This window comes from Cyanistes caeruleus, chromosome 11 (assembly GCF_971803275.1).
Source record: "Cyanistes caeruleus chromosome 11, bCyaCae1.hap1.1, whole genome shotgun sequence".
Taxonomy (NCBI): Eukaryota; Metazoa; Chordata; class Aves; order Passeriformes; family Paridae; genus Cyanistes; species Cyanistes caeruleus.
Genome location: NC_141711.1, coordinates 19,059,895 through 19,072,459, shown reverse-complemented (window position 1 = coordinate 19,072,459; position 12,565 = coordinate 19,059,895). Strand labels below are relative to the sequence as shown.

At 53.6% G+C, this 12,565-nt stretch overlaps 1 protein-coding gene across 5 annotated transcripts in view; it reads right to left on the bottom strand.

Moving 5' to 3' along the window:
• Positions 1-1,270: 1,270 nt before the first annotated feature.
• The window catches only part of LOC111943888 (uncharacterized), an 11,677-nt gene continuing 382 nt past the window's right edge, over positions 1,271-12,565 (bottom strand). The window contains exons 1-20 of one of the 5 annotated variants that reach the window (XM_086846047.1): positions 12,092-12,490; positions 11,405-11,495; positions 10,814-10,938; positions 8,997-9,078; positions 8,600-8,885; positions 8,231-8,504; positions 7,811-7,902; positions 7,624-7,725; positions 7,220-7,344; positions 6,981-7,143; positions 6,788-6,894; positions 6,457-6,570; positions 6,192-6,310; positions 4,947-6,032; positions 4,341-4,626; positions 3,296-3,422; positions 2,777-2,847; positions 2,475-2,562; positions 1,682-1,765; positions 1,271-1,463 (exon numbers count right to left, since the gene is read on the bottom strand). In XM_086846047.1, coding sequence (XP_086702173.1) covers positions 4,993-6,032; positions 6,192-6,310; positions 6,457-6,570; positions 6,788-6,894; positions 6,981-7,143; positions 7,220-7,344; positions 7,624-7,725; positions 7,811-7,902; positions 8,231-8,273 — 1,905 coding nt within the window. In that variant the 5' untranslated portion in view covers positions 8,274-8,504; positions 8,600-8,885; positions 8,997-9,078; ... (1 more) ...; positions 11,405-11,495; positions 12,092-12,490 and the 3' untranslated portion in view covers positions 1,271-1,463; positions 1,682-1,765; positions 2,475-2,562; ... (2 more) ...; positions 4,341-4,626; positions 4,947-4,992. Of the gene's footprint in view, positions 1,464-1,681; positions 1,766-2,474; positions 2,563-2,776; positions 2,848-3,295; positions 3,423-4,340; positions 4,627-4,946; positions 6,033-6,191; positions 6,311-6,456; positions 6,571-6,787; positions 6,895-6,980; positions 7,144-7,219; positions 7,345-7,623; positions 7,726-7,810; positions 7,903-8,230; positions 8,505-8,599 lie in introns of all 5 variants that reach the window. The other 4 variants (XM_086846048.1, XM_086846049.1, XM_086846046.1 and 1 more) reach the window with 4 other exon arrangements.

Here is a 12,565-nt window from a genome sequence, read left to right as displayed (position 1 = left end):
CTTCTGATCACAGCGTCCTGTTCTCCAGTTAACAGTTATCACTAAGGTCTTCCTGACTTTGCAACATCTCACACTAACCAAACTCTACCGTCTAATTCTTTCCCAGCTAACTGCTGCATGGGAACATGACCTTTGCTAGCTAGCCATTGCTCTCTACAGTTCTAACAATGTAATGCTGGGATTTGATACAGTTGCCCCTCAAATACCCCAGGTAAAGGGAGCTGAGTGCTTCGATTCCACTGAAACCATGAGACAGTATCAAGACAAGTATGCTGCTATGAAGCAGCACTCTTTTTTTTCTGCCATGGAGAGAGAGGACTTGCACGTGGAGGAGACCGTGGTGTTCCTGCACAGGGACTCACCCCTGACCAGAATCATGTGTGACAGGGAGCAGGAGGGCTCTGATGGCAGGGAGCCAGGTGAGGGCAAAGCAGCCCCTCTCACAGCCTGGCCCAGGGGCTGTCGGGGTGGCCAGCGTGGGGCCCAGAGCAGAGGCCAAAGGAGGCAGGAGCTGCTCAGCCAGGCCAGGGCTGGGAGCCTCCTTCCTCCTCAAGTGGGGCCCAGCTGGGCCAGGGGGCAGCTGTTGGGAGCCCCGTGCCCGCAATGGCCGCTGTTCTCCAAGGCCTCCAGCCCTGCCCATCAGGCAGGCACGCAGGCAGGGACAGAGCAGCTCTTGGGGCCGATGCTGCGGGCTGAGAGCCCCACAGAGCTGCTGACACCGGCTGCCATTGGCTCTGTCCCCTGCAGCATGCCTGCTGTGTCGCCGTGCAGAAGCTGACCCCTGTGCTTCTCCAGGCCCTGGCAAGTGCCCCTGTGCTGCTCCTGTGCTGTCCAGGGCACCCACAGGCATTGCTCGCGCCTGAGAGCGACCACAACTAGCGGGGAGTGTGACAGCTCTGCTGCTCTGGGCTCGGCTGTCAGGCCAAGCCCCTGGGGCTGGGGGCAGTGTCCTTTTGGGCTTGGCAGAGCCCGTAGGCTTCTGGAGGGCTGGGGGCCCTGCTCTGGCCCAGCCTGGCCCAGGCCTGGGAGGCCTTTGACATTGCTGATTGCCCTCACAGCCACCAAAGCTGAGCCAGAGCTCAGTGGCCCCAGCCTGACCGGACAGTCCGGACTGGAGCCTTCCCGTGGCTCCCCGGAACCCGAGAGCATCAGCGCCAGATCAGAAACACTGCCTAACCGGGTTTGTCAATATGTTTTCCTGTTAGATCCCTTAAAGGATTTAAAAGGTAAGGTTGTTTGGCAGCTTCTTCAAGGAACAAATATGAAACGATTCTTTTCAAGAAAGGGTTTATTAGTTTGGGTTCAGTTTCCCTATGGAATTCTTATGCTTCCTTAGACGATCCAGAAATTAATGAAAATCTAACATATTCCTAGGAGAAGTTTTTGAATCCACTACTTGCAGAAGTCTCTAAAGTCACTGTTTCTCTTAAACACTTCCCTTACATCTAGTTAGCTAGCTGCTCCTGTAACAGAGAGAGATGCAGTGGTTTACTTGGCTGGACATCACAACATCATGTTACACACACCAGTATACCAACACCCATTTGTTCCCTGACAGTTCCAAAGCTTCAGGCTCTTCTGGAGGTCCTGAATTAATTTTGCATGCACATCCATAGCCGTGTTCCCTCCCCATGCTCAGCATTCAGCCACAGCTACCAGGGAACAGATGTTCCATACTCACCTCAAGCAATAAATCTACATATGTCTTCCCAACCCACTTTCTCTTCACTGAGCTCTACAGATCTACAAAAAATAACTTTAGGCCCTGTGCACAAAAGAAAACACAACACCAATCAATAGGGTTCAACTCTTCTGATTCGGCTGCTGCTCCCAACAATCATGAATGAACAACACAATAAAGTCAGAAGCTCTATCCTCCACGTCCCTCCTATTCTCTTGCCCCCCACCACATGTTGGCTCCAGCAGAAATGTTCCCTACTGCAGCCTGGTGTACTAAGAAAAATGAAAGGCAGCAGCTGTCTCCCTGAACATGCTGCAATCTAAATTGCAGTGAAACAGCAGCTCTTGCATTAACTGCTCAGCAGCAGGATCCCACAGCTGGCCCCAGAAGCGCTGCCTGCCAGGGGCTGAGATCTCCATTCTGACACACCCCGCAAATCAGACGGGCTGGAAGATTGCAGGGCAGTAACTGTATGAACACAGCCATACATTTCATCCGCGTTATCTAGCAAGTCTCAAGAAACAAACGTCATTTAAGCCTGTCTTGAGACTATATTCTACAAAATAGAACAAGCAATTGTTTTGGTGGCCTGTGTAATTTTTGGGGGCTGTGTATGGGTTTTTTTGTTGTTGTTGTCTTTGTTTTTAAATCGAAAATTCACTGGCTTCAGAAGAGCAAGCCCCAGATTCATTAGGATGAAGAACCGCACGGACGTATGTGGCTGACAAGAACACTCGGCATGTCTAACAGTAACACCAGAAAGACAGGAAAAAGTTAAAGGAGATAGACCTACCTGAAAGGATCCCAAATGTCTCGCTAACCTGTCTAGTGACTATTTTTCTGCTAAGCTCTAAACGTTCCTATAGCTATGAGGTAATTATCTGAAAGAAAGGAAAGGCAGAAAGCTGCTCAGCCTTTATTTTTTACCAGGACTGTCTCATGGGATTCTACCACAACTTTGACCACAAGAAAGGATGGCAAATTTTGACTACAGAGCATTCATAACCAGGCAGCATTTTTTCTTCCTTACTCAAGTCCAGTAAGGGTTTAAAAGGGAAAAATATACAAAAGGGGACTGAAGAAGTTGTGTCGTACCTCTTAGGCGTGCGTCATCTATGGAGAAGAAGAAAACTCTAGCACTTTCTGTGCGTGGTAGAGAAAGAACCCTAGACAAGTACAAAGGGGTTTTAGCATCCTAAAAGGTCCTATCAAATCCCATGGGCACGAGTTAGAGCTGTAGTGCCTCAGAGAAATGGGATACACGGAAGAGCTTTCCTGCATAGTATGCAAATAAAGCCTTCTATAAAAAGACCCCACGTTTGACACAAAAACTGACTGTGTCTTTGCCTTGTGGCCAAACTCAGTTTGGGGTTGGCCAAACCAAAACAACCCAGTCCATTTCTTGTGCTCAGCTTCTCTCTCTTCACATTCAACTTCACATCCAATGGGCTGCTGGGACTCTGGACTCCACACAGCACCAGTGGTTTTCCAAGATGACTTTCCTTGCTCAGAGGTGTGCAGTGTCAGTTTCCCATTTCCTCAGTGCTGCCACTAATATTCCCACAGCATCCAACTACTACAGCCAAGTAGACAACAAATACAAATGGAACTTGCCTTTCTTGGTGCTTTGCAATTTCTGACATCTCCGGCTCATCAGCACCCTCAGAAGTGATGTCTTGGAAATGTGAATCCTCTTGCCACGTGACTTTTTCCGGTTTTATCGTTCCAAGTATGTGAGGCCCTGCAAAACCAGCAGCAAAAGAGAAAGAAAGCCAAAACCAGATTATTTCTCTGCTTGCCAGGAAAAATTCCTTCTTTCAAGTGAAATATTTATACCGGGAAAGACAGATTTAGGAAGGACAGAATCTTCTCCTCCCTGATTTCCTGAGCTGTAGCTCTGCTCCAGGATCTTCCACTTTCTTCTAGGCATCTCCTATGTATTCCTAAATATTTATCATTGCATCCAGAAGACAGTGAATAGCTCCTGAATACAGCACAAGTGTGCTGGGCTTGTTGCTTTGTGTTGTTACATTTAATATTTTGGATAACTCGGCACGGTTTCCTTTCATTCCTACCTGACTGTGACTTGATTAAATATTCCTTCATCTTCATTTCATAAGGCCTCACTTTATCTGAGGTTAGGACACCCCAATGATCCTTCAGTGTCATTCAGTTTCCTTTTTCTGAAGGTCCAGGAATAGAATTTGGTAACTAACAGAATGTTCATGGAGCTTGGGGTCAACTCCAGGATTTTGCTCCTCCCTCTACCTTAACACCCATTTTCCTTAAAATCCTCTTGGGCTCTAGGTAACTTGGTATGACTGCTGTGTCACCTTTTTCCCTCTTTGAGAAGTTTAGGGGATGACAACAAGAAGCTTTTTCACCACTCTGCAAAAATCCCAATGCCTTCTCAAGGCGTGCACCTCGAAATTCCTGAGATGCAAGCAGGAGTTAACTCTCATTAATCTCCCACAACCTTGGCAAGTAGAAATGAAGATCAAAATACTTCTGCATAATTACTAACTTCTGCTGCTGAAAATCCTCTGGATTTAATCCTCTGGATTAAAATCCTTTGACCTTCTTCACACCATATTGCTCTACAGTGCCTGCCAGAAGCTGTTCCTTAGAAATGGCTCTGTTAGGAGGGTTCTGCTGTTACCTTCTTTGATGCCCAACTCCTCTGTGTCTTCAAAGAAGGAAAACTTGAAAGCACTCGACTCCTGAGTTCCGTCGTTTTCAGGCAAAGGTCCCAGACATTCGTCTGGGGCAGAGTCCTGCGCATCCTCTTGGTCCCAGGCTATTTCCACTGTCTTTTCCGGTTTGACCTTTGAAGGTCCAAGCAAGTCTTTTAAATCAGCAGCAGTGTCGCAGTCGATTTCTCCAGACACTTGAGGCAGTGTCTCACTCTCTTCCTTCTCCCTCTGCTTTACTGAAGAAAGGCTTTACTGAAATGAGATTGATCAAGGATAGCAACACAGCCCACGGCCTTTTCAAAGACAGCTTCCCTAAGAGCCACCTTGCTCGTCATGTCTCCCTAAACGTATCCAAGCCATTAAGGACTGGTTCACTTTCAAGGGGAAGCAGTGGGGAAATATCTGTCTAAAGGCAGCAATGAGTGTCCTTTTTAATTAGCTATGTCCTCAGGTGGCTTTTCCCTTCACAATACATGGTAACATAGAAATCAAGGATCATAGAAATGCCAAGAGCTAATCTGGGTTTTCCACAGACCTGCAAATCTCAAGGTCCCTGTACTGACCCTTCTCACCTTCACTTACAGCCACCAACAGAGGGACTAGAAAGAGAAGATGACACTACGTGCTGCTGTTAGAGGTCCGAGTTGAGGCCCGACGTGGCTGGCGGGAGCGGTTGCTCCAGCGCGACGTCCCCGACGGTGTCCCCCTGCGCCTGGGCCTCTCAGCACTGGCTGCTGTCCTCCTGCTCCCGTCCTGCCGACTCCTGGACCGGACAGGTCGGTTTGAGGCCCGACGTTGCAGGCGGGAGCGGCTGCGTCTGGGGGACGTCCCCGAGGATGTCTCCCTTTGCCTGCGCCTCTCAGCATTTGCTGCTGTCCTCCTGTTCCTGTCCTGGAGACCGCTGGACTGGACAGGTCGATTTGAGACTTGACGTGGTAGTCGGGAGCGGCTGCGTCTGGGGGCTGCCTGCGATGGTGCCTCCCTTTGCCTGGGCCTCTCTGCCCTCGATGTTGTGCTGCTGCTCCTGTCTCGGCGACTCCTCGACCGGGCAGGTGGACTCTGGGCCTGAGCTTCCTGGCGGGATCGGCTGAGTCTGGGGGCTGCCCGCGATGGTGTCTTCCTTTGTCTGGGCCTCTCTGTCCTTGATGTTGTCCTGCTGCTCTGGTCACAGTGACTCCTTGACCAGACAGGTGGACTTAAGGCCCGAGCTTGACAGCAGGGGCAGCTGCATCTGGGGGAAGCCTGCGATGGTGTGTCCCTGGGCCTGGGCCTCTCAGCCCTTGGTCTTGTCCTGCTGCTCCTGTCACGGCGACTCCGTGACCGGACTGGTCTATCTGTGGCCCGACTCTGCTGGCGAGAGCGGCTTCGCCTGCGGTCAGGCCCAGCACGCCTGGAATGGACCCTGTCCTCAGGGCCCATGGAGCTGCTGTGTCTTGGCCTTGATGTGCTTGGGCTGCTGCTGTCTGCCAAGGATGAGGCTGCACGCTGGGGGCTGCTGTGGCTGCTGGCCTCTGGAGATGGAGAACGGGGAGCCAGAGCCGATGACACCGGGCTGCTGGTGGGGCTGATGGCCTCAGATTCTGAGAGGCCCTGAGAAGATTCCAGTCCTGACTGTCCGGTCAGGCTGGGGCCATTGAGCTCCGGCTCATCCCTGGCACCTGTAAGAGCAAACAAGAATGTCCGAGGCCTGCCAGGCCTGGAGCAGGCCATGCCCGACCAGAGCACTGCCCCCAGCCCTCCAGGAGCCCATGGGCTTTGCCGTGCCCAGCCTGGGCACTGGCCCCAGCCCAGGGACACCCGCCTGCTTTGCCTCATACCCGTGCCGAGACCAGCACAGCTCTCACACTCCCAGTGGGTTGTCCTCACTGTCAGGCCAGAGCAGCGCCTGTGGGTGCCCTCAGCAGCACAGGAGGAGCACAAGAGCAGCTCCCAGGGCCTGGGAAAACAAACGGGTTGATAGCACTGAAGACAAAGTGTCCCAGCACGGGATTGTGCAGCCCAGCACCACTGGCTCCTTCTGCTTTCAGCCCTTCCTGAGACACAGGTTCCCTGCAGAGCCCCGGGTGCAGCTTCCCAACTCACCCCTCTTCCTCTGCCTCCTCCCTGCCTCCTGGGTAAAGGCATTCCCTGGCATTGCACCTGCTGTGCCTCTCTCCTAGATCCGCAAAGGCATTGTTGTCTTCCCATGTTGGCCCTCTGATGGAGAAAGGAAAAGCTGATGTGTTTCTTCTGCCCTGCCCTCACGGAGGTAACAGGGTGACCCTGCTCTTCCTCCAGTGCTTTTCCAAGTCCCCTGAGAAGCGCAAGTCCAGACTCCCTGGATGGGGCAGGGCTTGGACTGCTGGGGCAGGGCCTGGCACAGCACGGCACTTGCACCCTTCCTGCCTTGTGTGCCCCGCAGAAGGACACCAACCTGATGGGGGTGCGGATCCCCATGCGGAACATCTCCACAAGGAATTCCTCATGATCTCTGCAGAGGGGGCAGCTGAAGTACAAAAGACCAGCACGCATGGCCTGTCCCTGCAGGGCAAACAGAAGCAGTGTGAGCCAGGCCCTGGTGCTGCTGAGCACCTGCTGTGTCCCAGGCCTGAGGGCATGGCACCCACCTGGAGGCAGTCCCTGTGGAACCAGGCTCTTTTGCACGTCGGGCACACGATGGTCTTGAAGGTCATTCTGTCCTCCACTGGCTCCATGCAGATGGGGCATTCGGTGCCTGGCTCTGGAGTCACCTGCACCATCTGCACTGGACGGTGTTCAGGGCAGAAGGACCTGGGGACAAAGGGATGGGCCTAATGAGAAAGTCTTGGTCCTTCCCCAAGGGTGGCCAGAAGGGGAGAGGAGCTACCTGTATGGGGCAATGTACTGTGTAACACAGCCGCCCTCCTTGGCACAGGGCAGGTGGAACCATCTGTTGCAGCCTTCCTTGCAGCACAGGATGGTGGCCCCGCTCTGGCCGCAGACGCAGCAGTGCTGGAATGAGCCAGGCAGCCCCATCAGCGGCAGCCTGGGGACCTCCCCAGGCCGCCCCAGGGCTGCAGGCAGGGAGCAGGATGGGGCCGCTGCTGGCGCTCAGCCCACAGAGCCAGCTGGTGAGGGGAGCTCCTGTGCCAGAGGCTCCACGGAGCTGCTGGGAGCCAGACTTTGTCCCACAGCCGGCTGCATGGCCGGCCTTCCTTGCTGGGGCTCTGGGCTAAGCTCTGGCCAGCCTCTCCTGGCACAAATCTCCCTGCTCTTTTGCCAGGCCCTCACCTTCCATGCCGCCCGCCTGATTGCAAGCTGGATATCTGGAAGGAGGAAACCCAGGAGTCCAACACATTTTTTTGCTTGCCGGAAAAGCAGCGTGGCAAAATACTGCAGAAAATGGGAAGAGCTGATGAGGACAGGGTGGCAGGGACTGCCCCTTGCAATGCTGGAGGGAGTGCCCGGAGCCACTCACCAGGCAGAAGATGTGGGCATAGAGCCCGTATTTCTCCTGTTTGTCGCCGCAGGTGTCCGGGTCAGCCTCTGCACGGCGACACAGCAGGCATGCTGCAGGGGACAGACACAATGGCAGCAGGCGTCAGCAGCTCTGTGGGGCTCTCAGCCCGCAGCATCGAACCCAAGGGCTGCTCTGTCCCTGCCTGCGTGCCTGCCTGATGGGCAGGGCTGGAGGCCTTGGAGAACAGCGGCCATTGCGGGCACGGGGCTCCCAACAGCTGCCCCCTGGCACAGCTGGGCCCCAGTTGAGGAGGAAGGAGGCTCCCAGCCCTGGCCTGGCTGAGCAGCTCCTGCCTCCTTTGGCCTCTGCTCTGGGCCCCATGCTGGCCACCCCGACAGCCCCTGGGCCAGGCTGTGGGAGGGGCTGCTTTGCCCTCACCTGGCTCCCTGCCATCAGAGCCCTCCTGCTCCCTGTCGCACATGGCAGCTGTCAGCGCTGAGTCCCTGTCCAGGAACACCGCTGTCTCCGCCAGGTGCTGGTCCTCTCTCTCTGTGGGAGGAAGAAAAGTGATGGGAGTTTGGAGAACAGGCCCAGAGCTACGAGGGTGCTACTCCCTGGTCAGCCCTGCGTGAGCCCTGCTCCTGTCCGCCTTCTGCTCCCGTCGTCGCGCTGAGGAACACCGCCGTCTCCTCTGGATATTCCTGCGCTGATTCTGGGAAGGGAGAGGCAGGTGAGCCTGCAGCACAGGCCCAGAGGCCCGAGGTGTGGGGCCCCTCTGGTCCCTGGGCAGCTGCTTCCCTGCCTTACCTTCTCCTCCCGTTGCCAGGTCGCAGTGACACACGGCCTGAGCCCAGCCTTCCCTTTTGGGGCTTTGGTCGCACGCGTCACAATGGCCACTCTGACGTCAGCATCTTGCTCCCAAGATTCACGCAGCCATGGCCTCACATGCCCGGCAGCCACTTGAGGCCACCCCCTTGGCAACCGAGGTTCTGACATGGTTCCAAGCCTTTGGTCAGCACGGAACCAGGCCAGAGACTCCTGCAGCAAGTGCAGGGTCCAATCCCAGGCTCCAGGGCAGCCATCGAGGGTGGCACTGTAGGCACAAAGGTGCTGTTCAGGCACGGCCACCCCAGGGCTCCTGCCCCTGGCAGTCGGTTGCCCAGAGAGCTTGTGCAGAGTCTCTTGCACTGCACAGATTCCAAACCTGCTCTTGGTGCACCGACATTTTCCTCTAGACCTCTTGGCAATAAACTGAGATGAACCTGATTTCATGCCCGTGCTGATCACTGTTGGGAACAGTGTTTATCAAGCTGGGGACCACGTCAGCTGCCTCCCAACCGCAATTCGCCTGTCATCTAATAATCTAATAACTTTGACATTTTGTATTAAAAATTTAGTATTAAGTATTAGTATAAAGCTCCTGAGAAACATCATCTTTTACACTGACTCAGCGGAAACCCACAGCATTCCTTGGGAGTTTTCTGTGTACGTCTGACTGGAGAGGTTTCAACCGTCCTTGTCTCGGTAGTCCAAACCAGGAGGATGTTTTTCCCACAGTAAAGGAACGTTGCTAGTTTGGTCCAAGTTTTCCTTCTAGCAAATATATTGAAAAAACACAGCTTCCCTAAGCACTGCCTTGCTTTTCATGTTTCCCTAAAAGTATCCAGGCCCATGAAGGAGTGGTTACCTTTCAAGGGCAATGTCTAGGTTGACTGTATGACACTGTCTCCCCTGTCATCTGCTCTATGCCCAGACATGGGTCCTTTATGCTAGGCCCAGGGGATGGGGGGAAACCAGGGGTGTTCTTTTGGCTGTCTGTTCAAACACAGGTTCTCCTCCACTCTCAGCATTGATTCTTTCCCAGCAGAGATAGGGGGAGTTAAATTCTTGCTTGTAGCTAGCTTCAGTTTTGCCAGCTGAGGCAAGAAGTTGCTCAGGACTGCATACAGCTTCTCTGATAATTTCTGTGGCTCCTTCTGTAACTGTTCAGCTTTGCTCCAGTTTGAGATACCAGACCATCACTGGGAGCCCCACGCTGCAGTCCAGGCATGGGAGGCCACAGGACACCAAATCCCAGCTCTGGACCTTGGGAGGAGCCAAGCAAGACTCTAAAATCTGCCAGCTTTCTCTGCAGCCAGAAGGTGTATTACTTAACAGTATCCATTCATTTTCCCCCGTGCCTGCGTGCACTCTGCTTGTTAAATAAACAGGTTTTTTTCCCTTTGCTCCAGGAAATTCCTTTTGTTTGGTGGGGGGAGGCCATGCCAAAGTCTGCGTTCTTTAGAGATGCTCCTTTCAGGATATTTCCTCCTAACTTGTCTCAAACCAAGACAGGTAAGCAGTGGGGAAACATTTGTGGTTGGAGTCTAAAAGGCAGGAACAAATGTTCTTTTTAATTAGCTGCATCATTAAATGACTTCTCACTTAATAATGACTCACTTAATGACTGTCTCACACGGGGACATAGAAATCAATGTATTAAGCAGAGATTTCTTTTCTGCCAATAGGAACAGCAAGAGCTAACACGGTTTTCCCAGAGACCTGCAAATCTCAAATCTTTGCCTGTATTGACCTTGCTCACCTTCCCTAATGGCAGCAAACGCACTAGAAAGAAAAGATAATGCTACGTGCTCCTTTGCCAGGTCTGAGTTGAGGCCCAACGTCACTGCTGGGAGCGGCTGCGTCTCAGGATTGTCCCTGACAGTGTCAAGGAGTTGCTGTGCCGGCAACTCCTTGACAGGACAGGTGGATTCAGTGTTCAGCTTTGCTGGAAGGAGCTGTTTCTCTGTGGTCAGGCCCAGCACATCTAGAAATGTCCTGAGGCTGCTAACAACAACTGCTACACTACTACTACAACTGGAGCTACTACTACAACTACAATTGAGACTGCCGCCTCAAGCACATCAAACAAGTCCTGCTCTGGGCGGTGCTCAGGGCACTAGGACCTGGGGGCAAAGGGATGGGAAAAATGAGAACTGCTGGGCCCTTCCCTGGGGGTGGCCAGAAGGGGAGAGGAGCTACCTGTATGGGGCAATGTACTGTGTAACACAGCCGCCCTCCTTGGCACAGGGCAGGTGGAACCATCTGTTGCAGCCTTCCTTGCAGCACAGGATGGTGGCCCCGCTCTGGCCGCAGACGCAGCAGTGCTGGAATGAGCCAGGCAGCCCCATCAGCGGCAGCCTGGGGACCTCCCCAGGCCGCCCCAGGGCTGCAGGCAGAGAGCAGGATGGGGCCGCTGCTGGCGCTCAGCCCACAGAGCCAGCTGGTGAGGGGAGCTCCTGTGCCAGAGGCTCCACGGAGCTGCTGGGAGCCAGACTTTGTCCCACAGCTGGCTGCATGGCCGGCCTTCCTTGCTGGGGCTCTGGGCTAAGCTCTGGTCAGCCTCTCCTGGTACAAATCCTCCTGCTCTTTTGCTGGGCTCCCACCTTCTGTGCCACCCACCACACCTGACTGCAATTTGGATATCTCGTGAGTGAAAGCCCATGAGTCCAATACGTTCGTTTTCTTGCCGAAAAAGCAGCGTGGCAAAATACTGAAGGGCAAGAGCTGATGAGGACAGGGTGGCAGGGATTGCCCATTGTAATAGTGGAGGGAGTGCCTGGAGCCACTCACCTGGCAGAGCACTCGGGCATAGAGCCCCTATTTCTCCCGTTTGTCGCCGCAGGTGCCTGACTCAGACTCACACAGGGGACACAGATGCATGCTGTAGGGGACAGAGCACCAAGGTGTGGTCATATTTTAACCTGCATGGATTTACATCTACGTCAAGTGGAAAAGAAAGAGCAGTCTGCTTGGGTCACTTGGGGTTTTACTATAAAAGTGAATATGTTTGTACCAGCTTAACAGCAGAAAACACATTATTTTGTAGCAGTCCATTACTAAAAAATCCATTTCCAGGCGACCTGCATGGATGGTCAGGGATCAGCACCACTGGCAAAACTAAGACTTCTTTTACTAGCTAACTACAGAACTACTACAAAATGGCAGATTTCTTTTACTAATTATGCATGGATTCCTTGGAATCTAAATACTCAGTTCACTTTATGTGAAGTATTTGAGGGACAACTGAATCAAATGGCATCATTAAACTGGCATGACCAGACAAAGAAATGGTGCCTGCTTTATTTTAAGAGTTTAACACGCTTGTACAATTAGGAAAATGGCCCTTTTTTATTGTCAAAACGTTTGGTAGGCTTTTTCCATCATCATGTTTCCCTTGTTATAGTAAAAATTACTACGAAGATTAAGATTTGGTATGTTTTCAGTCTTCCTTCTCTTGCTCTTTATCTTTTGGCACACCTTCATTTTCCTTTCAGTTCTATGGTTTTCCTCTGGAGTTTTGTATCAGGTGTTTGTACTATTTTGCTCTCTTGTGATGCCACTGTCTCCATCTACTGAAGACGTGCAAGCAGTGCCGGTCTGTCGGCACATCCCAGCCGTGGCTCCTGCCGGCGGCCCCGGGGTAGGAGCGGCCCCGGCGCTGCCATGGCGGGCTTTCCCTCAGGTGTGGGCACCTCCAGCCCGGCCCGGCCGGGAGGCCCTGGCAGTGCCACGCCGCACGGCAGCTCTGGCACTGCAGCCTCGGCCAGCCTCGGCCAGCAGCGAGATCTGCGGGCCGGGGCCCAGCAGCGGCCGCACGCTTCTCCCAGAGCCCGAGCAAGAGCCGCACGGCTCCCGAGCGCGGGCCGGGAACGCTCTGAGGGAGCAGCGCCAGCCCGGCTCTGGGCACCAACCGCCCCGGCCCTCGCGCCCGCTCTCCCCTTCCCGCCCTCC